The sequence below is a fragment of the Melospiza melodia genome, chromosome 4 (assembly GCF_035770615.1).
Source record: "Melospiza melodia melodia isolate bMelMel2 chromosome 4, bMelMel2.pri, whole genome shotgun sequence".
Classification (NCBI taxonomy): Eukaryota; Metazoa; Chordata; class Aves; order Passeriformes; family Passerellidae; genus Melospiza; species Melospiza melodia.
Window position 1 is genome coordinate 19,622,864 of NC_086197.1, and position 25,051 is coordinate 19,647,914.

General features: G+C 40.3%; 1 protein-coding gene across 2 annotated transcripts in view; it reads left to right on the top strand.

The window, feature by feature from the left end:
* Positions 1 to 334: 334 nt before the first annotated feature.
* KDM7A (lysine demethylase 7A) overlaps positions 335 to 25,051 on the top strand; it is a 61,568-nt gene continuing 36,851 nt past the window's right edge. For both annotated transcript variants that reach the window (XM_063154135.1, XM_063154136.1), the window contains exon 1: positions 335 to 504. In XM_063154135.1, coding sequence (XP_063010205.1) covers positions 389 to 504 — 116 coding nt within the window. In that variant the 5' untranslated portion in view covers positions 335 to 388. The remainder of the gene's footprint in view (positions 505 to 25,051) is intronic.

Consider the following 25,051-nt stretch of genomic DNA (forward strand, 5'->3'; position numbering starts at 1 on the left):
CGGGGCGGGGCGCGAGCCGTTCGGCGGGGCGCAGGCGCGGCGGGGACGGTCGCCGGGCGGGGCGGCCGGGGCGGTGCTTCCCCCCCACCCCCCTCCCATCGCCGTCCCCGTCCTCCTCCTCCTCCCGCCTCCACGGGGGCCGGGTGACGCACGTGCGCGCGCCCCCGCGCGCTGTTGTCCGCTCGCTCCCGTGCCGCCCGCCCCGTGCGCGTGCCAGCCGGCGGCGGGGGGCGCGCGCGGCGTGCGGGGCCGGCACGCGCGCTGTTGTTATTGGCGGCGCCGCCGCGGCCGCGGCGGAGCGAGCGGGGCGGGGGGGAACGGAACGGGACGGGACGGGGAGGAGCGGAGCGGAGCCGGGCGGGCGGCTCAGTCAGGGAGTTCTTTAAAGATGGCCGGAGCGACGGCCGCCGCCGCGACCCCCGTGTACTGCGTGTGCCGCGAACCCTACGACGTGAGCCGCTTCATGATCGAGTGCGACATCTGCAAGGACTGGTTCCACGGCAGGTAAGGCGCCGGGAGCCGCGCCGGGGCCGGGCGGCGCGGCGGGGCAGCCGGCGGGCGGCACCGGGCACAGGCGGTGGCAGTCGCCTTCCCCCCTCCCGCCGGGGGGGACAATGGCTGCGCGGCGGCAGTACGGGGGGAGCGGCGGGTGCTCGCCCGGTCCGGCTGCCCCCCCTCGCCGCGGGGACAGTGCCGGCGCCGGCGGCCGTCCCCGGGCACATGGGTCCGCGGCTGTGAGGGGGCGGACGGGCCGGGCCAGGCGGGGGGGGCTGGTTACGAAAGAGCAACAGATGCGGGGCTGGCGGGGCCGGGGCCACCCCGAAGTTGTGCCGACTCTGCAGAGGCGTCGCGTGTCCCCCCGCGCCCCCCGGGGGTCTCTCCCGGGACAGGGCGGTCTCCTGGCGGAGAAGTGCGGACTCCGGGGCTGTCCCCGGCCGGGTGCGAGCTCCGGGCTGCCCGTGCGTTTTGTTCGGGGAGCGGCGGAAGCGGAGAAAGAGGGTCGCCCCGCGCCTCTCGCCGCTTTGACGTTTCCAGCCCGGTCCCGAGCGGCCGCCGCCGCCGCGCGTGTGTTTTGCGAGCCGAGCGTGTGAATAATAAAAGGCCCGTCGGCAGCGGCTGCGAGCGGGAGGAAGCGGCGGCAGCGGCGGCGGAGGAGATTCACGGGCAGTTAAACAAAGGAGCAAGTTGGGGGCCCGCGGCGGTGGCGGCGGCGGCTCGGCCGGGCCGGGGCTGCGGGGCCGCTCGGTGCCGCCCCCGCCGTGCGGGGAGCGCCGGGGAGCGCGCGGCGCCCGTGATTGACAGCCCGGCGTTTAAATACCCCGAGCGGCAACAACAACAGCGGCGGCCGCCCGCGCCGCGCCCCCTGCCGGCCAGGGCCCGCAGCGCCGCCCCCCGAGCCTGCCCCCGGGCCCGGCGCTCGCAGCGCCCCGGCAGGGGCCGTGCGCGGGGTCGTACTTGTTTTGGTTTGTTTTCCCTTCGCTTATTTTCCCTCAAACGGCAAAAGACAAACGCCGACCGAAAGTAGGTTGCGTACTGAGGTGTTACTTAACAGTAATTGTTACACGCGGGTGTTTTGTTGCCACGTTTGAGGAGGAAAGGAAGGCTCGCAGCGTTTCAGATGTTTACTTGTTTGATTTGTTCTTTGTACATGGGCTTCTCCTGGCTCGAGCTGCAGTGAAGTAGAAAGTGTGAAAAGGGCGTTGTAAACCATAAAAACTGGCAAAGCAGGATCGTTGTACCTTAAAAACAACCTCCAATTAATATTTTTAACTAGACTGCTACTACTCTTGCCAGTACTGTTGTTTAGAGAGAGACACAGAGCAGCTCTTCGGTTTACAGCAGCTTAATAGAAGTTTGTCAGAACTCGGTCACTGCCTGCAATGAAGGTGCAGGCATTGCCTGAAGTGTTTGTTACAGGTTCTTTCTCTTCCAAGTCTTCTTCTGCGTTTGTGTAGTTGCTCTTTCAGAATGTCCTGGCAATTGCTCAGGTTCCATGCAGGCTTAACTTAAATGCCAGCCCTGTGCGTCAGTATTGCTGGGGTATGGGTGAACTAGATTTTTGAAATTGTTATGGGGACAGACCACTTGGTAGCTTTCTTGGATCTTGATGTGCAAAAAGCTCCCCACAGGCTCCTGTGATTGAGCTCTGTCATGTACTGGGTAGAAGAAGCCTGTTAGCACTGAACTGCCTTGGTAGTCTGAAACCCTAAGAGTGGAAAGTAAGCAAGCAGGCCAGCAAGAGCTGGCAGCAGCCATGCTGCTTTGGGATTTAGTTGCATGCTCACCCAGTCTCATGACTAAGGGGCAGGTTTTTGGGAGACTCCTTTCCCCCTGCCAGCTGTGGTCTGCTCTGGGAATGCCTTTCTCCTTGCTGTAAGAGTGTATGAGGACAGTTACATAGCTTGTGAAAGAAAACACACACTCTCAAATCTTGAAGTTTTTGGTGAACTTCTTACTTTCATGTGTTCTTGATTTTATTTCTTTTTAATTTTTTTTTTCCTGGCCTGTGGAGTGAGACTGATGTGTGTTCTATCTTAAGAAACATAAACCCAGGCTGTGGTGTGCTAGCATGATACCTAGCGCATGTTATTGGATTATGGACTCTTTGCTGCCTTCCTGTGTATAGTCAAGAGAGTGCCTGAACAGTACAGTGGAGGCTGTACAAAGTCTGTTCTGGCACATTGTTACTTAGTCCCTTCAAATTTTTATGTGATTTTTTTTCCTGTGTGTTCTTCTTGCACTCTCTGTCTTCAAATGATTTGTACTTTGGTTTGCTGTTATCAATATATTAGTATTATAAAATACGCATTTTATTGCTTTTGGCAAATATTTGTGTTAAAGCAGATGTGTTTGTTATGCCTGGCAAGGCTGTGAACCTGCTTTGTGGGTTTCAGTTACTCTCGGAGTGGGCCTAACATGCAGCCACAGTCTGGTGTAATTACCCCTTGCGAACAAAAGAGCGTAACACGGGTGCCTGAGCGCTGTTTGAGGCTTCGCCGCCTTCCTGAATGGCTTGTGAGAGTGCAGAGACTACAGAGCTTCAGATGTGACAAACTGTCAAAGCTCTCAGACGTGCAAAGCCATTTATGTTTTAGGCAATTTTTGTGTTTTCCCCATCATTTTATCTGCTTTAAATGAAAATGTCACATTAAGCTGATTCCCGCTTTCTGACTTGTCTAGAATGTACTCCAGCTAGAATGAAGCATAAGAAGTCCTTTATGCTGCTCTGTGTGTTCAACTTTTCTTGGATCTGTTCTGCAGCTCTTGAAACCTCTTTAATTTCTTGGTTTCATCTTCAAATGATATGTATCATTCTATGATACTTCTTGTGCTGTCTCTGCCTTCCTTCATTTTTTGATGCTTTGCCTCAGTTATTAGGTTAACAACATGCTGTCATCTTGTTTGTGTTTTTTTGCTGTGATATGTTCTGTGCCAAAGTTACATATCTTTTTTTAAACTGCTCTTGCAGTCAGCTCTGTTCTTGAAATATATTTGTGAAGTTTGCACAAATCCTGTTGAAATTTTTGTTCTTTTTTCTGTCCATGATACATGTACTGAACTAGATTTATATGCCTTGCATAGATATGACTTATTCCTGTAGACTAGATCTCAGGTCAGAACAAACTGAAGTTTAGGCATATAATTCAGTTTTTGTCTGCACAGTGTAGGGTTGTCTGTGATATTTCAGAAGTAAAGTACTGTATAATTATAATTGCCTTTTGAGCAGGCTGGCTTTGTAAAGCTGCACTGGTACTGTACTAGCTGTAAAGGAGTGTCAAGAAGTCAGGTAAATTGAGAATTAAAAATGCAGGTGTCCCTATGAAGTCTTGTGTGTTGCACTTTTCTGGGGATGTTTTGTTTCTCAACAAACCTACAGTGATCTTCTAACATGTCTCAATGATGAATAGGTTAAGAAATTATCAAATGTGTGCATCTCAATTAGAGATCTCTGCCTTTTGAAATGCCTGCAACTTTTCTAATGTATTTTTACATTACAAAAAGGTGGTTTTTTTTTTTAATTAAACAAAGGAAATGTTTTACTCTTCAAAGTTAGAGCAATGGGGAAGTTAGAGAAAGGGAAGGCATCAATTTTTTGTTGTTCCTCTCAAAATTAGCAGTTTACCTGAAAATTTCATAATGATGTCAACTTTGGTGTCTTCTCCTCAAGGAGAATATATTTTATTTTACAGAAATAAATATTTAATTTGAGCAGTTTAGAGGGCAGTCAGGGAAGTACAGACTAATCTGTATGTAGTGTACATAAGAACATGCTTCTGTTGCAAAGCAAAGTCAAATTGATTAAATTTATATGGAATTGTTTTTAAATTGATAGCTCTTGCTCTCAGGATTAATTTGGTATTTTGTATAATCTAGAAAGAATTAACTTTGCCCTTTCCTACAGCAGTTCATTGGTGGTATTTTGCTATTAGGTGTTTGATGTTTTTTACAGCTTTGTCACTATTAGAAAACATTTAACAACATAATTTGAAAAGAAAGGGGATTCGTGTATCGTTTGAAGATTAGAATTTAAACTGCAGATGCCTTGAGGCCTTTTTTCCTCACATGGAGGAAAAATTCAGTGCCAAAGTCACATCTGAGTGAAGTTCACATAGAACATATTCTTTCTGATATCGTATGGGTTTGAACGTGCCTTTGTTTGGTCGCTGAAGAAACCCAAAACTTCTCATCCCCACCTTCATGTGATCTCGATGTAAAATCCAGGTTTCCCTCTTGCAGCTGTTAGGTGCCGTGGTACAGGTCTGTCTGAGCACACTGATTTGTACTCTGAAGGCAGGCTTTCTCCTTAAGAAGGAAATGCATGTGCTATAGTGACTACTTCTCCTGAATTGGTTCTTTGTTTTGGAGCTTTATACATCAGGTTCTGCACCATGGGCTTTGCCAACTCTTTGCTGCTGAAAGAGGCTGTCCTGCTCCTGCCTGTGTGCTGCTATAATTCCTCTTTTGCTGGTTCAGTGCTTGCCTGATTGGTAAATCAACTCTGCTCACAAAACTGACAGAGCCCATTCTCTTGCTGGGTTAGCTTTTTGTTGGGTTACTGAGTTGAGTGGGCTTGTCAAAGGCTAGGATGAGTCCCAGAGTGTTGCAAAACACTTGAAGGAATGTGTTGTTGGAGATGATACTGGTGGGAAAAGACAGAAGAGTTGGTAATTTTTTTTCCTTACTGCCCACTTTGGGATTGATAGCTCACCCAGTTTTGTAGAGCCTTGTTTTTGTGTCTCAGTCACAATATGTGATTCTGCCCGGGGTCCAGTGGAATCAAGGCATTTCCAGTGCAGGTGCAGGAGCACGATCCCAGAACATCATCTGTTGCAGGGGTAGATGAAGCTCTGGTGTCTGTCATGGAGCTGGAGGACAAGGCATGGTGATGCTCCTGTCAGGGAATGTGGAGGTTGCAAAGAAAATGCTTACAAACCTTTTCTGGTGCAGACCTTCTCTTTAGAGAAAATTAAGGCCTTGTAGTTAAAAACATTCAGGGACCTGAACTGAATCAACAAGTCCTTGTCTGGTCTACAGAGCTCTGGTCTGGCACCAGAGAACTTTGAAACTTTCTGGCTCTTGTGATGTATGAGCCTTAAATCCTTCATGTGGCAATTTGGTGCATCTTAGGGAAGTGTTTTAGACCTCAAGGGAAAGCTGATGTGTTTAATTTTACTTTTCCTTGGCTTAGCCATGTTTCCTCAGAAGTAAGATGGAAGTCTCAACTTCAGTCCAATGAGCTGCGGTGCCCTCTGCCAAAGAATTAAGTAACTTGAAGTGACTTCAAGCTCTTCTAACAATACAAAAGCTGAAACAGTTTTGGTTGAACTGAAAAGAGGCTTGTTATAATGAGGATGCCAGACAAGCACTTGTGTAACTGGATGTCTGTTTCCAATCCTTTTATATTCTTCATTTGGACAAACCAATTTTTTCGTCTTGGTTCCCATCTGTGAAGTGGGAAGACTTATTAATATATATTAAAGTTAGATGTGTTCTACCATAATAAGCACTGGAGAGTTGCAAGTATTCAAATTGCTTCAATTTTTGAAACTGTGTAATAACATGTAGAACTGTGTGCAAGTTTCTCTTTATGGTTTTCTTGAAGAACTGGCTTTATTGGAGGTAGGTGTACTTTGAAAGTTAACACTCCTTTCCTTGAGATCTGTAATTTTGTAATTTTTTTTTCATTTGTTCTGGAATAAAACATAGTAGGTGGTTCAGCTTATGCCTTCTGATAAAGCAACTAGGACAAGAAAAAAACACATTGTCCAATGAAGATCTGTAAGAGGACTGAATGGTACACAATTCAGCTTTTTAAATTAGAGTCCAGCAAGATTCTAGTGAGTTTCTAAGCAGTTATTTAATGGTAATAGTTCTGATTTCTAAAGCACAAATTATTACCTTTTCAGTGTTAGTTAAAAGAGTTATTTAAACACTACCTCTAATTTTCTGTAATATTATAGTTCACCTATATTTTTGGTATAATTGTTTTGTTTTCGTCTTGACTGTGCAAATGAAGGCACTGTAAGTGTAGTGAATTTTTTATTAGCTAGTTAATTTATGATGATTTTATATTCTGAAATGTTATTTGTTGATGCTCATGAAGCACTTCAGTATCTTCCTTTCCCTTTATGTTTAATACATAAATGGTTTGAGGAATTGAGATGTTTTCAGAAGGCTCAGCTTTGTGACTTCTGTATTTAAGAACTGGAGAGGTGAGAGGAGTCTGATTGTGGACTGCTGCTTGGTGCACCTAATTTCTGTATATACCTACTAAGTGCTACAGTGCAGAACGTGAAGTATATTCTTTTTATTTTAAACTTATATTTATCTGTTGATAATGATGTGTTCTCTTAGAGCAGCACATTTGCAGTCAAATGGCTTAAGCCTTACAGTGGAATATCACTGTTAACTGCCAGTGGGCAAAATCACATTAATTTTGTTTTCATTCTTCATTTGTGGTTTCTAGCTTTTTTTTTTTTTTGCGCAAATTGAAGATGAACTAATAGTCTTCATGTAACTATTTGTACTTTCCCTACATCACATGTAAAATAAATACCATTGTCTCAAAACAGCTCTGAGTAATCAGTAAAGATTTCCATAGGTGCAATGCACATACTTGAAACCATAAACATGCTCAAATTTTACATTTGTCTCATTGCTCAAGTATGAAAATTCAATTAACAGCATTGCTCTTGCTTTATTATCAACATATGAGAGGTATTTTAGTGAAATATATAGCTTTTAAAAAGCTAAGCTATTTTTCATTATGTCAGTCCTTTCTAATGTATTACAACATTAGCTCATGAATACACAGAACTAACAATCTATGGAGTATGAATTGTCTTGAGATGTCTGCTGTGTGGTGGTAATATGGATTTATGTGGCTGGTAACCCTCTTCAGGTCAATTCTGCTTTTGAATGGAATTAATATTTAATACTGTTTTCTCCATTACTTCAACATTAACTAAAGTAGACTTCAAAACTGGTGTTTCTTTTTGAAAATACTGAGTTCATTGTTGCTCAGGCAGGCATAAATGCTGATGTTCACCTCAAAAGCAAGAAAGCTTTTTTTTTTTTAAATCCTCCCACATTATTCTGTCTTAAAAGCCAATTGGAGTAAGTATGATTGTTCTAGATTTTTAATATATTGTGGTCTGAAGTCTATTTATTTTCATCTGAAACTGTTGGCTGACATTGTAGCTAGGCTGGGAAATTAATTTCGTAAATTTAATTGTGTTTGTTCCATTTACATGAATACTTTATTCACTTAAAGGCTCTTAAAGCTCTCCTCATGAAAATGAGTGCAAGGAAAGGTGACTCTCTGAGAAATGGAATCTTTGATATTGAAGATATGTGATTGCTCTGTTCTGTCATTCTTGCCACTTATCAGGCAGTATTTTCTAAAGAGAGTGACATTTTTCTTTAGAGATATTGATGTTTGCCAATAAACAAAGTCCAGATGAGATAAATGAAGAGCAGCCAAAGAAATTGCTGTATCTTATTACCCAGCAGTACTTGTAAGAGGTTGTCTTGCTCAACATACAGATTTTTAGTTTTGTTTCAATAACAAGAATATTTGGATCTTTTCACTGAAAGATTACATCATGCTGTTGACTTGCACAACTTGGTGTTAACAGCAAGCAGAAGAGGAGAAATGAGGTGTTGCAAGTCAGCACAGGGCTTTCAGGGTGCTGCTGGGCACATCTCTGAGGTGCAGAGTGCTGTAGGGAGCAGTCTAGAGCAGTACCAAAAGCAAGGTAGCTGTGCTAACGGGGCTCTGTGCTCAGGAAAATATTAACAGTCTGCCCCCTCAGCATAGTGTTATCCCTTATCCATGGAAGTGTGCGGTGCTGACATATCACAGCCTCAAGCCCACCCTGTCCTAGGTATTTCTCTGTGCTTCTATTGCTTATGTAACAGAGGACCAAAATCATGTCAAGGAAATTGGTGTGCACATGTAATCTCTTAAATCTCAAGCTACCTTCTGACTACAGTATTTGTCTGCCCATAGGACACGTCAGTGTGAGGCACAGGTGAGCAGCAACTTGCTGCCTCTGATGCTGTGCTCTCCTGTGTGAACAGCTGGATCATCTCTGGGCATCCCTTTGCATCTCCTAACCCTGCAGTAAAGTGTGCTGCCCTGGTGGAATGGGTGTCACAGGAGTAGCTCAGGATGCTGTTCTTGCTCTCACTGAGAAGGGATGGAGCAGCTGGAGCACTGAGTGACTGGCCTGATGTCCTTGCTGAGAAGTGCTTATTTAGCACTTGAGAACTGAGTGAAAGCAGATGCCTTGGCTGTACCTTCCACTTGCAGCATGGTCAGCTGGCTTGTGCTTGAAGCACCATGAAACTGGAGGATTTAGGTATGAACTAGGGTTAGAGCATCATTTGGGTAGATCAGCAATTGCTGAAGCAAAGGTTCATTCCCCCAGCTCTGAATACCTTCTGCAAATGTTACCTCCTGACTTTTATATCTTAACCAGTAAGGGCAGATTCTAATTTCCCTTTAGTTTTTGGAATTGACGGCTCAGCTAGCATCACCAGTGGGAATATACTGAGCATTCTGTTTCCTGGTCCTTATTTGACTGTGGAAACTAAGTTATTGTCTAATGAAAAAACTACAAACCCTCACTTTAGAGAAGAATGAACCTTTATACTTCTGGTTGGTTCTGATACTGAATAGATCTATCACTGTAAGAGGGAAAAAAATCCTGTAGATTAGTGAAAGGAAAATATCACTGGTAGCAGTGTTCAGCCTCTCAGTGTCAGGTGCTGTTACTTGCTTCCTCTGAAGATGCTTTGCATACAAGGTCTTTTCCTGCAGGTAGTTTCTTTCATAAGGGAAGAGACCTGCCATTTCTCTACAACCCTGTTTGCTTATTGCACATTAGTGCTGTTGTGCCTTTTTTCATTCCCCCAGCATATGAATGCTTGTGTCTAGTTGGCTGGATCTTTGTTTTTCATAAGATTCACTGTGTCTAATTCTCATTTTTTTCTTTGATGTCTGAAATAGTGATGCTATGTGGGGACTGGGACAAGGAAATGAGCCAATATCATGAACAAGTGTTAAAACATGGAGAAAAAAAAGCTTTTAGCCTTTCATTATGATCAGTGAAATGATGTTGAGCAGACATCTTGTTTGTCTGGACTAGACTTACATGGAACAGGCATGGGTGCATTTACACCGTGTGATGAAGAGGGAGCTGCAGTGCATTCCTCACTGCTCCTGGTACACCTGTGCTGAGAAGGGAGTGAATGCATCCCTGCAGTGTGTGGTGGCAGTTCTCAATGCAAGCTACATGGAAAATTCCCAGGGAGTTGCTAGTGGACCACAGAGGAGCTTGAAGCACTAAAGCCTCTGTTTGCAGTTTTCCAGTCCATTCCTGGGCAACAATAGTAAACTCTGACATGATTTTCATGACACATTATTAAATGCTTTGAATAGTCTATTTTTTGGTGTGGTGGCTTTTTTTTCCTTTTTCCCTTTTTGTTTTCTTGTACCTTTAATAATGAATTTGGAGAAAGAAGTTGCAGATAAATGTTGTATATAAATGTGTTGGTTAACCTAGTAAAATAAAATTCTGTTTCTTATACCAATCTGAGGAAGCTGGATGAGCATCTTTCTAGTGTGAGCATATGCATTGCTCTGAGCCCATGAGAAACCCATCAGCTTTCTATGAAGCTTGTGCACAATATTTTGGAACAAGTTTTTGTTAGGAAATGTGCTCTGTCCTTTAATATGCTTGCCATGTGTTTAGAAGAAAAACTGTAAATCTCTGAATTACCATTGTTGGAAACATACTGACTATGTGCCAAGAGGATGGGAGTAAAGTAGATACTTCCTTTTCAAAACTGTACCAGACACAAAATAATTGAATGGAACTTATGGCTTTCAGGTGTCTGAAAAATTGGAACTGAGATCAGAAGATTTTTCTGTTCACATGGGGTATCTACAAAGGGGGTAAGCAGCCTTGTATAAAGGAGTCTTGTAGGTGAAAAGCTGGATGGAGAGATGAGGAGAAAGAAAGACAGTGTAAAGAAAACTTATCAAAGCAAAGAATATGTGGAGAATATTGACTTGTACTGCAAAAGTGTGAAGTTTTAAATTTGAACATTAATTTGTGACTGAAAAAAGCCTCTGTGCTAAAGTGTCTGCTGCAGTGACCAGTCACTCTGAAGTGATGTGAGGAAGATCCAGGTTCTAAAGCAGCCAGTGGGTTTGGTGAAACTTGCTGATACAAATGCATGGTTGAGTTTTTGATTGGATGGAAACTACTTTATGGTGTGCAGAAAATAAGGAGTGATGATCTACATAGATTCAAATTTAAAATGTAATTTTCAGTATCTTTCTCTGAATGGAATCTAACCTAAATCAGCTGCAGCTAGTCCAGTTTTAATTACTGCATTTTCTGAAGATAAATACGTAGTTTGAGGTTGTCTTACGTAACTCTATGTCTTGAATTGCTAAAGGAGAAAATATGTCTTTTTAAAGATGTCTTTTTAAAGACTGGGTGTATTTAAATTGATGTACTACACATTATATTGTAAGGTTGGGGAATAATTTTTTTATTTAATGTTTTAAATTTTTATTTAATTCTATTTTTAGTTAGTTTCATAGCTGGTGCTAATGCAATATAAACAAACTGATAAATAAACTTTTCTTCTGTAATTGAATTGTAAGAAAATAGCTTAGTAGTTCCCATTCAGCAATATGTCAAACTCATTAAAGGCTCTTTAGAGCTCATTGACCTCTAAATCTTTATCTAGGAAACACTTCTTGTAAGAGATTATTCTTCTGTCAAGTATTTACTACTTTTTGCTAATTATCAAAGAAGAACCTCTTTGGCACTTTCACATTATGTTAGTGCAGGTTGTAAAGAAAAGCAAAACATCATTATCACTTTGAAGCCAGAAAAGCAACACCTGTTAAGTGTTACTTATACTCCAAAAAGCCTGGCAGGTATGCAGCATGTCTTTGGCAAGTTTTAAGTCCTTGCCAGTTCCTGAAATATTTAGAGAAATGGACACTTCTGCGTTTTTTAAAAGGAAAACAGGTGCATTTGTAGTCCAGGGAATAGACTGCTATATTTCTGTAGGCAGTGCTTCCTTCAGATTAAATCTGAAGACTAAAAAGAAGTACTAGTATGTCTTCAAACTTGGAAGAGGTTGTGCTGCAATTCATGCTCACTTTATCTACTTACTCACTGATGTCAGGAGCAGGGACCAGAATTTAAGATAATCTTGTCAGTGTCTGAGGGTTTTAACCAGACCCTTGTGCTGGGGTCATGTTACATTCTGTTCAGGGCCCAAAATTCTTGGATACTTTTCTGTAGAGTAAGAGGTCCTAAGTGGGGGAGATAAAGGGTATCTTTACATAAAAAGTGAGCTTGAGGTGAACATTCCCCTGAGATCTGTGTGTGCTTGAACTCTAATAACCTGAATAAGCACATCTTGGTTGGAAAAACAAAGTAACTTCTCCCTTCGAAACAACTTTTTAGTGCCCAGCACTTTGTCAGCTTGGCTTAGAGACCAGGGAGCGTGGCACAGGCTGGGTGGGAGCACAGGGTGAGCACAATGGGATTTTTGGGTGAGTGGTGAGGTGCTAGCTGAGTGTAGGTACTTCTGAGATTAGCTTTCTTCTGAGTTTAGGTAGGCTTTAGGGACCAGCATTTTAACTGGATGTTGCCCTAATAGCTATACATGGATGAATGATTTCTTCTGTGTTCTTGTAATTTCTTTTTTTCCCCTGCTGTTTAGATGGATTTCATATGCTTTCATCTGTGGCCATTGGTGTTTGTCCTGTCTGTTATTTTTGCCCTTCCATCAGGGCTATTTTCACACATTGATATTTACACATATTGGTAAGGTCAGAAATTTTCTCCCAAAGAATTAATTTTGTGTTTTTAACAATCAGTGAATCATAATGTATCCTGTAATTTTTACTGGAATGGTAAATCAGTATTCATCTCCAGGGGACCTTTGGCAATAGGCCCTCTGCTTCATGCTTCATATTTTTCTTGTGCATTTCTTTGAACATTCCTGTTGGAGTCATGGGAATTTTGCTCACTATGAAGAAAAGGTATTTTAAGAGATACATATATGCACACTACACATACACTGATATATGGATAAAATCATCTTCTTTTTCCCCATATAAAAGCACTGGAGCTGAGTAGCACGGATTGTGAAGTCAAGGTTACCTCTAAATGTGTGTATGTCAAATTTAGATTAAAACATGTGGATTTGTGCTTTTGCAAATAATTCAGATTACTCTTAAGTAGTATATGATAGAGTAAAAATGGTTTTGGTAACCTGGATCTGAACTCATAAGAATTTTAGATTAAAATCAGTATGTCCAATTATATCCAGAATAAAAATAATGGATGCAGATAGAATTCAGTGCTGATGTAACTCAACCCCCAAACTCTTTTTAGCTTTGTTCTTCACTATTTGAAGTTTCCACATGGTCTGGAAATTACTGTGCTTCATTAATTCCATCTGAAGAGGATTGAACAGTTAGATTTCTGTAGCTAGAATAATGTGTAAAAGTAACTTCTTGATATGTTATAGACTGCATGGTTGCAGTTTTGACCAGCATGCCCCTTTGGACCTCTATAAGCAGCTGAGAATCCAATAAAGATCTCTAAATTACAGGCATTATCTAGTTGATTGAAGGAGCTTTTTCTACTTACTGCTCTGCCAGCCAGCCAGTGTAACATCTGATATTTAGACTCATTATCTGTGTATCTGAAACAGTTTGCTTGTATCATAGCTTAAATAGAAGTTAATGTAATCAGATACTCCATCTGCTTTTGAAACGAGCATGGTGAGCTAGAGATGAGCCAGTTTGCTCTCAGATTTCCTCAGAAATGAGGCATCTGTCTCTATTTGCTCTTGACTGCAAATCTATTTGCCTTATACAAGTAAGGTATTTCAAAGCTATAGGAGCCATCGTGTAAATTTTTGTATTGTGATTAGAAGATGCAGAAATTATCCACCTTAATAAAAAGCTTGCTAAAAGTCCCTAGCAATGTCTGAAAAATATTGCAGGCTGGAGGAAGAATTACTCAGTTCAGAAGAAGGTGAGTTGAAAAATGTTCTTGATTTTTATTTTTAATTTTTTATTTTTCTTAAAGGAGAACTATTTAATTAAATGAATTTTGAAGGCACAGGAAGCTTTATTTCAGGTACAGCTGTAGAGGCTCTGAATGCTACTGTGAGTGTTAAGTTACTTAGATGGCTCCAGGAGGTCTTTAAAGCCAATCTGGTTAAGAATTTTTTTAACCCAGTTAGGTGGTAAAGTGTTTTTGGTGTAAGGAGCCAATTTAAAGGTGTGTAAAGCAGGCTGAAGCCAAGTTTGCTGTTACTGCAGGCTGTAAAGAAAACAAACAGACACACAGTAACTCAGGAGTAAGGGATTTGCAGCAATGGAGTTTTAAGGTTGTGGTAATACTGTTTGCTGGCGCTAGAATGTGGGAGACAGAAGAATGTGCGTCCTATTTGTTAGCAAAAAGTCCTATTTTCAAATAATTCCTGACATTGGTTTTCAATTGAAGTGGCTGGCACAATGTAAAAACAACCATAAGTGTCCTAATCAATCCCCTCAGGCCAGGAAGTCATTGTGGGTTTGTTGTTGTTCACCTCCAAATCTTTTTTTATCACTTGAGATACTTGAGAACAAGACAGATCTGATGGCGTCTACTGACCGTGTTACTCAGGATGTCATAAGCTTAGCAGACTGTGTATTGCATAAAATAACAGTGCTGATAGTACTTGTCAGGCTTCACAATCTTTTTAAACAGCTCATCTTTATTAGGCAACATGATCTTTCTAAACAACTCATCTTTATTAGACAACCGGAATAACCAGCTTGTACTCTCTCTGTAGGAGTCTGCAGTCCGCGCTCTTTGTAGATGAGGAACATTCAACACTTCTAGCTGTTGAGAAGGAGATGGAGCTGCTGAAGACATGGCAAAAAATTCCCAAATGGATTAAAAAATGCTTAGGGTGCAGATTGCCTGAAAGAGGTGGTTGAACTAATATTAGAGACACTTGTTACATAAAAATGATATAATAAATGGGTTTTTTGTGAGGCTTTGATGTAGGCAATTATGGAATTTAGAAACTGCTGAGAGTATGCAAGTCAGTGAGTATGCAAGAACCATTAGTGAGATTTTATTTTGATCAGTCTCTAAAAAACACAGGTATCTTCCCACTTCAGAGTGGTGGTCTTTATGTGTCTCTCAAACTAGAAGGTGGGAATTTAGCTGAAGGTTTGTCCTTTTGATCCTCTCCTGCTTTACAGAAAACTGTGTTTGATGTGGTTTAGAAATGTAGCTTCCAAACTGTTTGGATTACTTGTTTTATAGTTCCTGTTGTACTTCAGTGCATTACTGGAAAGAGTGTTTGTAGGCGAGTAATATATTGGTAGTGGCATAATGTCATACACCTGCTGGGTACTTTCCTTAGCTGCTGCTGGAGCTACAGGTAACTGGTCTCAAGGAACTGATTAGACACTTCATCAGAGAAGGATGCCTAAAAGAAGCCAGACTAAGACCATCTTAATGCTGTGCTAAAAAACCTTGGTTACATATGACATCTAGTGCTGGTGTATGTGTCTCTTGGACTCAGTAATGCCTCTCTTGATGTTGTGCAGGTGTATGGATAAAGTTGAGGAGGCTCTTCAGGTGTAGGCAGGGATGTTCCCTGCAGTCTTATTAGTAAATTATTGGCAGTGTATCTGTTAGGCCACAGTAGTTCTGAGTCTTAGTGAATAATGAAGTCCCAACAGTAGGCTTGGCCAGAACTAGTGGCTTCCACTGCTGGAAGTAGGACTGCTGCTCCCCATACCTTCCTCTCCAGGTTACATAGTCCTCGTCCCTCTCTCATGGATTGCCTCTCGCAGTTGCCCAACTATGACTTGATAAACAGGCAAAAGACTGGCTAGGTTAGTTTCTGTCAGAGTAGTGAATAAAACAGGTTGCCTTGTAGCCAGGCAGGTGTCAGGGCCATTGCAGGGAAGGGGAGTGGGAGTGCTTGCTTGGAAGGGAGTGGGTGACCTGCTCTGTTACAGCAGCTGCAAGCCATTGATTCAGTGCAAGCTATGTCATGTCATTTGCTTGTCATTTTGGATTGAACCTCAGTTTCTCTTCACAGGGTGTGTTTTTATAATTCTGTCAATTTCTGTCTTTTTTCTTTTCCTTCCAATGCCCTCTCTCTTTGAGACAAGTAACTAATATGTCTCTTCTGTATGTAAAAGCCCTTGCTTTACCTGATAGGAAACTGCGCTGGAAATGGAACTGAAATTCCTGTTTATTAGGCCAAAAGACTTGGTTGGGGTGCTAATAGATCTTAAAACCATTTAATATGCAGTATTTCTTTGAGGTGGCTAATGAGAATTGACAGGAGTCTGTGCACAAGTTGGAGCTGAGGAAGATTAGGACAAAAACCTGAGAATCTAAAAGTTGAGGCAGGCAAATGAGTGTAGACTGTATATCATTGAATTGTTAAGGTCAGAAAAGACCTTGTAAGATCATTTGAGTCTAACCATTAAACTACCACTGTCATGTTCCCCACTAATTCATGTCCCCAGGCACCACATCCACATGTTTTTTGAACACCAAGAGATGGTGATTCCGTGTATATATATATATTTACACATGTAATTAATAATCAGGGACATGTAATAAGAAGCTTTAATTTGCTGTATTGAAGTTGCCATAGTTGCTTTGTTCCTGAGTGAACATTTAATTAACTTGTATACCAATTTCCTTTTTCCACCCTTTTGTTATCTGTGTAGAGCTTAGGGTATTTCTCCCTTGCTTCTACTGGGGAATAATGGCAGCAGGTTTGGGTAGTAATTTGTGCCTTGGTAGAATGCAGCCACACAGAGGTGCTCAGTGGATGATAAGATGGATAGGTGGTGCTCTGTTTCAAGATGGATATGGAGGCTGCTTTAAATGGTTGAAGATTTTGTAGTGTGGTTGGTTTTTTGTTTTATAGAATTCAGACAAGAGTGTTTGATTTGAAAGTATTATTTTAAAGTACCTTATTTTTGCTTATTGTAAGTTCAGGATTTTTTTTTTTTTTTTTTTTTATTAAGCACAGCTAAAATAACCCTGTCTGGGAATTGAAATAAAGAAATTACCTAAATAAGATGTAGTTATGTGTCAGGGTGGTTTACTAGGTTCTCTTTTATCTTAGTGGGGAAGAGGTGAACTGTTGACTTGAACTCTTGAGGAGGAGATAAAAGTATATCATTGAAGAACATCTTTAATGGCCTAGAAAGCCTTTGTCATTAGTGTATACAGAAGCAGTTATTTTCTCTTTTTGTTTCTCCCTTTCAAAGCCCTCTCTCTCTAAACCAAATAACTAATATGTGTTTTCTTCTGTGTGTTTAGGGCCCATAGTACCTAATACTGCTTTTACAGACTGTGCATTGTAACCAGAACTGAAATTCATGCTGGCTGTGGTCAGATAAATTGGGACTCCAATGTTCCTAGAATTAATTGAAATCCATTGTTAATCCTTTTTCCTGCATCAGTTGTGGGAAGGACAGGATAGTTCTCATTTATTTCAACAGGCTTCATGCAGTGGCAACTTCACTAAGACACAGTGCTTGTAGTCAGATTGGACTATTGTTCCTTCTTCTCTTAGGTGTGTCAGTCTGGCCATGCTGGGAAAATGAATGGAGACAGAGGAGTCTGAACTGCTGTACAGAGTCTTGCTGAATTCTTGAGCAGTGTGCTTTGCTTCATATGTGTAGGGTTACATGGATTACTGGTTTTATAGTGCTGAAAAGAATTTCTTCATGTCAGATCAATGTTTATTTTTTCTTACTTTCAGATGAATCTTGTGTCCTGATTCACTGGCTGGTATCATCTTTGTTTCTCTCAATAGTTCCACATTGAAATAAGGCCTTCAGCTATCAGAGCTGCTTTTAAAATGTCTCTTTTTTTTCTCTGCTCTCTGACAAGTTGTTTAGTTTTGAGGTCTGCTGTAGTTTTCTTAAGTGTTATTTCTTTGATTGTCTTGAGGCAGCTTATTTTGCCAAAATCTACACTAGAAGATTCAGGTTCCTTCAGACCTTCATTTCTTTAAAGCAGTGTTTTTAAAAGAATCTGAACAGAATTAATTGTAAATACTGTTTTAAAGCAGCTTGATGCAAGCAGTCTGGTTGGGAAGAATAAGTAAAAATTTCATTTGGCATAGGAAGGATGAAGAATTTGCTGTATGCTGAATAGACGATACTAAACAGAAGGAGTACATCAAAAGTACTTCAGTAATGTTAACTTGGCTCTATCAGGAAATTGTCATTAGGAAAAGTAACTTCTCATAAAGGTGCTGCACAAAATACATGATGATGGCTGCCATTATGGATTAATTTGGACTGTGTATCTCTTCCTAGAAGTCATACATTGTAGTGAAAATGTTGTTTGACCTCAGTGTATATTTTTGCACATGAAACTGGATTTTCTGAGCATGTAATTGACTTCAGTTTGAACAGTCCTATGACTTCTTTTTGCTTAAATTCCTAATTGTTACATGAAGTGCTTGTCTGGAAAATCAGCTTTCCACACAATCTTTTCACCAATGCTTAGAAATAAGAACATGTTGATTATGCCAAATATTCTGTTGTCAAAGTATTTTCTAAAAGTAATAACTCTCTTACCTTCATTCTAGCAATTTCATTAAATTGAACTTTAAACAGATCTTGGAAAAAAACGTGTTGAGTTTCAAAACCATACCAGTTTGTTTTCAGACTGGACTGGAATTGTGGAATGGAGGAGTCAGTTTACAAATAATGTACGTCACTGTTTTTCCCTGACATTTCAGGTAACACGATGAGTATGTAGATTATGTGGCTACTTTCTCAGTGCAGGTAGAAGGTTTGTTGTATTTGTAACAGAATCAATTTCATTATGTAACTCGATAGCTTTGTTCTATTGACCATAATTTTCTTATTAAGTTTCTACATTTCAGAGTCTATTCTTTAGAATTAAGCTTTCGTTGACAAGCTATCACATACTGATTTTATTTATTTTAACCTCTGGGCTTTGAGGGAGTGAAAAGCACTGTTTCTTGAGAATGAATTATGTATACTGATTTTCTTTCTCAACAGAAAAATGTGCAAGAGTATTGCCATTAAAAGTGTATTCTGAAAGGACAGCACTAGCATCACTATCAGACTTTAAGTTTTATTTCAGAAGGTGCAGGAAGTCTGAACCTTTGGAAGGTCCTTTGGAATTCAAAATAGATAATACACCTGTCTGCATGTTTGTGTTACTGCAATACTTCATTTCAGATAGATATTACATAATTTAAAAGCAATAGGGTTGAATTACATTAGGGAAGTCTAAACCTATGTAATGAACATTAACATTTTTAATGTGCAATTTGATGTTTAATCATAAGTAGACCAAGGCCTCTTAGGACTTGGGAAGTATCAGAACAGATGTGTCTGAGCAGTCAGAGGTCAGAGGTTTTTGTATATTATGGCATGCAGCATTATTTTTCTTGGGATTATTATCTGTGTTGAAGGATGATGCAATATTTACTAAGTTAGTATATTTATAGGTATTTTGAGAGTTGGCCTTACATGTCATTTTTCTGTAGTTAAGAACTTGGTGGAATGTGTGAACTTGAGTGAATGTGCAGAAAAACTAGGTAAGCTATTGGGCCAACATGCACTTATTCAATACATATCTTAAAACATTGTGGGCTGTTTGTTTTGTTTTTGTTGGTGTTTTTGGTTTTTTTTGTTTGTTTTTTTTTCCTCTGAGAAAATGACTAACTTAGGGGAAGTTTTCTACAGAAAGAAAAACAGAATAACTGCTCTTTTATAAACAATTTTGAAGTGCAGTTTTACGTGTTCTTTGTGTTGTGTCTGATATCAGTTGCTCTCTTTTAAAAGGAATTTTGTTTTGCAAAGTGAATATGGAAAAAGCAAAACCTCAAATATTTTTATGTGAGTTTTTTTTTTGTTTTTTGTAATTTAAAGTAGTAATTCAGTATCTAGTGTATAGAAGTTTGTAATTTTCAAAAAGTGCTTCATTTCTGAAGTAAATCCTTGTAAGTTTATTGTGTTTCTAAAGCTGTTACCATGCTTATCATGGTAAGATGGAGAGATATTGGAAAAAAACGCCATGTTGCTTTGTGGCTTCTTTTGGTCTGTTTTGTTTTCTTTGGTGTAACTGCATGCATTTTGAAGAGTGGGGCTGGAGGGGAACTCTATCTAGCCTAAGGTCCAGGTTTTAAAAGCTCACAACATTTATTTTAAGTTTTAAACTCTTCTTCAAATAAACTTCATTTTTTCATCTGTTCTTGTGCTACGGGATGGTATGGAGTCTGTCCATAGTATTGTCACACTGACTTTGTCTTTATCTTCCTAATTAAGCATTTTAATATTGTCCCCTAACAAGTGGCAGATGTGGCTGGTTGTGGCAGTGACATCTTTAGTACTTCCATTGTTTTAACCTGTAAATACTGCCTTGGCATCCTTTTCCTACTTGGAAAGCATAGACTTAAGGAATTCTGGGTAGTCATTTAACTTAAAATCTGCCAGACAGACTTCCTACCCTATATTTTTATTTGCATTCTTGGAATGGAGTAGGAGAAGCTAATGTTTGCATAACTTGCAAGCTCGCTAACTAATTTTGGCAATAATTACAATAGGTTTTTTTGGTTTGTTGTGCTCAAACAGATTAGGACTGAAAGTAGCAAGTGCAGACCTTGTTACAGGTAAAATGAAAAGTTTGCTATAATGCTCAGTATATTAATAGAAATAGCTCTCATCCTGGGTGATTTGAAATTCAGTATTAAGGCTTGATAGTAAAAGGTACATTAACAGCATAAGATGGCTAAACAGTCATCTCCTTGTTGTTGAAAATTCATTTTTACAAAGAGAAGAGAGAAGTAACAATATTTTCTTTCATATGTCTTCTTGAAAATAACATTGTTGTATATTTGTTAAGCAACTGCACATAAGTGAAATGTGCATAATTTTATTTTTGATTTATGGAATTTTACTGTCAAGGTTTCTAAAACCTATCTGAAAAAGTGAGTTGAGTGGCATTTTTTTCTTTTTAGATCAGCTTATTGAACTGACTTGTCATGTGGCTGCCTGATGGTTTAGATCTGGTGAGAGAAACAATGGAAGCCCATGGTGGGACCTGTTTTTAGCAGCACGAACTATGTTCACTTTAATGCAGTGAGAAACTCTACCCTGTGGTAGTGACTTTGGTTTTGGGACAATTGAGGCTGTCCTGTTACTAATGAATCTTTGCTACCTCCAGCATTGCCTTGGTCCTGTCCTCATCACTGTTAAGACCCAGCAGAGAATCTGTATCTCTGTATCTTGGCTGCTCTGTGGATGACTGGAAATTGAAAAAGGATTTTGGCCATCTGCTCTGGCAGATAATAGGAAACATCCCTATACCTCCAGTAATTGTCTATAGCCCTGTGTTCTTGGTAACAGGAGCATGCTTTAATACCCCTAGTATTTTTCCACTCTTCTTTTTTGTTCTTTTCTTTTTTTTTTTTTTTTTTCCCTACTGGATGTCAAGACCTGTGCTTTTTCTTTCCTTTTATAGATAAAGCCTGGAGTGCTCACTGAGGCACATCAGGGAAAGGTTGTGGGTGCTGATGCAAGGGTGGACAAGGATGTGCTGAGTTCTTGCTCAGAAAAACAAAGGATGGTACAGAAAGGAGAAGGTTGTCCTCAGTGTTTATTCATGGAGGATATAAGGCGATTTTGCAAAATGTAATTTTTAGTAATTTTTTAGTTTGGAGAAGATGCAAGGGTTTGTGCTTGACTAAACATACTGGCAAGAGCTCTAACCTGCATTTTTGCTGCACAGTGACCACAAAAAAGTCAGATTGTTCAGGTTAGACACTGGAAAACCAAGAGATCTTGGGGGCTGAACTTCATGTGTCCCAATAAGTAAAAAACTTTAAAAATCTGCTAGTTTTCAGCTTTAAATCAACATCTAATTGTAAAATAATATCTATCCAACAATATCCATTGAAGTAATATTGGACATGCTGTGATGGCCTGCCCTGTTTCCTGATCTGCTAGGTGAAGCTTAGTAGGTGCAAAATGTGGTGCTGGTGTGGAGAGGAGTGGAAGCTGTTGTGGGAGACTTCCTAAAAAGTCCAAGTGCATCTAGGAAGGTGAGCCTATTCAATTGTTTTGCACATGGAAGGTGGAAAAGGACCTTATGGAATTGAATCAGTAGGGGGAGGGAACATAAAGAGGGGTATCTAAGAGGATGATGTCCCATCTACAACCCAGCTTCTTGGCAAGTTAGCTCTTTTTCTGTTGAAGGTGATTCATCTGTTTTCTACTGTCTTTTTATTAGATCATTGAGAATTGAATCTCTGTTTTCAAGATTTTATTCTCAGTATGCCTCATATACAGGAAATCTTGGAATATTCCTAGTAGGAATAGCTCCCTGGTTTCATCTAGGAATTAAACTAGGAAAATGGGCATCCACACTTTGCTGATTTCTTGAGTGCTTTTTTATGTAAGCATTCCCTTTTACACTGGGAGTTTTGTATAATGATAGGGTGCATACACTATTTGCTTTAATAAATTAGTTTTTAAAGTAGTCATATACCCTTAAGAACACTGACAATAAGGCTTTTGATCAAGAGTGCTTTGGATTTTTTCTTAAATCAGGATTCTTTCAGTCATACTAGTGAAGGTAATTAAGCAATCTCTAAAAATGATTTGGTTGTGCTTGATAATATCCGAAGCAGGGGAGAGAAAAGCCAGGCTGGCTTGAGAGCAAGCAGGTATTAGATGCAGAAGGTGCAGCAGCCTGTGTGGTGACTGACACAGATCCAATATTTATTCACACTGTGCTGCTGTAGGGGAGATGTGCCAGGTGCCTTGGGTGGCTCACAATGTACAGCCATGCAGTCTCCAGGGATGAAAGTTCCTGTAACTGTCCTGGACTTGTGCAAACTCCTTGTACAAGACATTCCAGCATAATCGTGAAATGGTTGTTTAATCTGTCATTCTGAATTATCAGTACCCATCTCTTAAAGTCTAAATTAATAACAATATTGAAGAAGAGAACAGCCTCTGCCGAACTTCCCCCTGCACTGTGGAAGAAGCCTTATTTACCCTTTATTGAAAAGCAGGGGTCTACTGGTACTTGTCAGATGTTGGAGTCATCTTCTGATTGTTTTTGATTTATACTGGCTGCTTTTCCATAGGTACAAATGTAATGATCAAATGGAAAGCTGAGACTAAGTCAAAAGCATGCACAGGCACCTTCTAGAGAGACTTAAGTTGGGAGAATGGTTCCTCAGACTTACAGTAGCAGGGGATTTCTTCAGATGCGAGGGATGGGCATGTTCTTGTGTGTGAAAAAACTTTCCACTTTCTGAGATCTTCTGCTACCTCTTGTTGACCTTCCCTTGATGCTAGATACCATGGGAGCTATGGAATGTCTCACCAGTCGGAGGCTGATGTAATGGACTGTATTTTTAACTTTTTTCTACCTTGCTATTCCTTCTACAGCATTGCAAGTGAAATCGGGCCTGGTTAACCTTTTCACCGTCATGAACAGAATAAAAGGTGTATTTTTGAACAGTCTTGTATGGCTGTTTTGTTTTCTCTTTTTAATTAGCATTATTGTATTTTATTGTTTAACACTGTAAGCTTTCCAGTGTTCCTGAGGATTAGTCTGTGACCTCCCTGTAGGAGATGAGCAATTCAGAAGCTAGGTAATATATACTCAAGACATTTCAACCCAAATGGATTGGGTTGATTGCAAGGTGAAGGGTAATAATATTTCATACAGGAGAACATCAGTAGATTGGGAGTTGCAGTGTTTGAGTATGTTAATGTTTTCCAGGCTCTCTGCTACCTCTTGGTGACCTTGTTTTGATGTGCGAGGTCTGAAGTTGCATTTGCCACAGTAATTGATTGCTTGCTAGTAGCCAGAGTGATTAATGTCAGATTCATCTGTGTGTGTTGGAGAAAGGGACACGGGGAAGTGACTTGTAATGGTGCTGTGTGTGATTGATGTGCTCTGTGGCATCCCTGGCAGTGCTTGTTCCTGCAGGTGCTGGCACCTCGCTTGCCCTTTGCTTCAGTCAGGCATCTGCGGCTGGATTCGCTTCCATGATCTCCAGATAGTGTTTTGTGTTTCCAGTGCTGGGTTCACAGGATAAATAGACTGAAAATGTGTGCTTCCCTTATTGAATGGCTATTCCAGACATTATAATACCATTCCAGTCTCTGTACACAAAATCCCATGTGCCTTCTTGAAAGGTTATGGAGTTAATCGTTAGTACGAAACCTGAAAATAAAGCAGAAATTCTGTTATCTGTAACATTTGATAAGGGACAATAGAATTAAGATTCTTAAACAGAATAGGACAAATAGTTGTCAAAGCTATTTTTTGCTATATTTTTATGCAAATTTCTTGTGGTTAGCAAGATAATCTGATTGGAATGATGATGAATGTATCAGATAAACACTAAGAAAAAGGGAAGGGAATAAATGAAGTGCAAACTTGATCAAGATACAGTTCAACATAAATATCTTTAGCTGTTCAAAAATTAGAAATTTATCTAAAATAATGAGATTCCTAAAGATGTATAAAACCAGCCTTCTGATTTGGGGCTTTTAGAATGTACATTTTAAAACAATTTTCTTATAATGCATAGGATTATGAGTCATTCATCTATTCTATAAAAAGAGAGAACACAAGCAGAAGGAAATGGGACATGCATTTTTAAAGACTGCTTCTGCCTTCCTTTTTGTTTATATGTCAGCTGGATTTTCATGTAACAATGATTCTTGTAGCTGTGGTCTTATAGCAGATGCTAAATATTGCAAGAATTGTGATGAACTATGGCAGCTGAGTTTTGTATTTAGATTTTAATAAAGTATGCATATAAAAAAAGCAAAATAATTTCTGGATTTCATGTGGTATGTAGGGAATGGGGAAGTAGAACCAGCTGAATGTTTAAGGGGGAACTTGGAATGCACTTCCCATTGATGGTTACATGGGAGATGCTCTTCAGTTTCAGATTGGATTTGCTCATTGTGCTTCCAGTGCTGGACTGTTTCTTGTATTGTTTTGGCAGCATGTACTGACACTTGCTGGAGCGTGTCAGCATTTTGGCACAGGGCTGCTGAGGAAAAGACTTTGTGTAGCTGGATCATTTCAAAGCTTCAGTGTATAAGCACTCATTACAGTTGATATGGAATGGGTTACGTGACTGGGGCACCGTTCCAGTTCTTGTGTTGCTAGAGTGCATTGAGTGTACATACCTCATTTTGGTGGAAATGTTCAGGGTTGTACTGTTTTTCTGTATTAACTGTAAAGTCAGCAGTTTGTAAGTGTCAGGGAACTTTTCACAGAACGAAGAACTCTGCCAGTATTCAGACCAGCAAGCAGGGATTACTTGTTTTTTGGTTTTTTGTTTTTTTTTTTTCTTTAGAACTTTGTGCAAAAGCACATGTTCTCCAATTAACCTCTAGTGTTTCAGCTTCTAACAAAATGTACTTAATTGACTTTAACATTGTTTT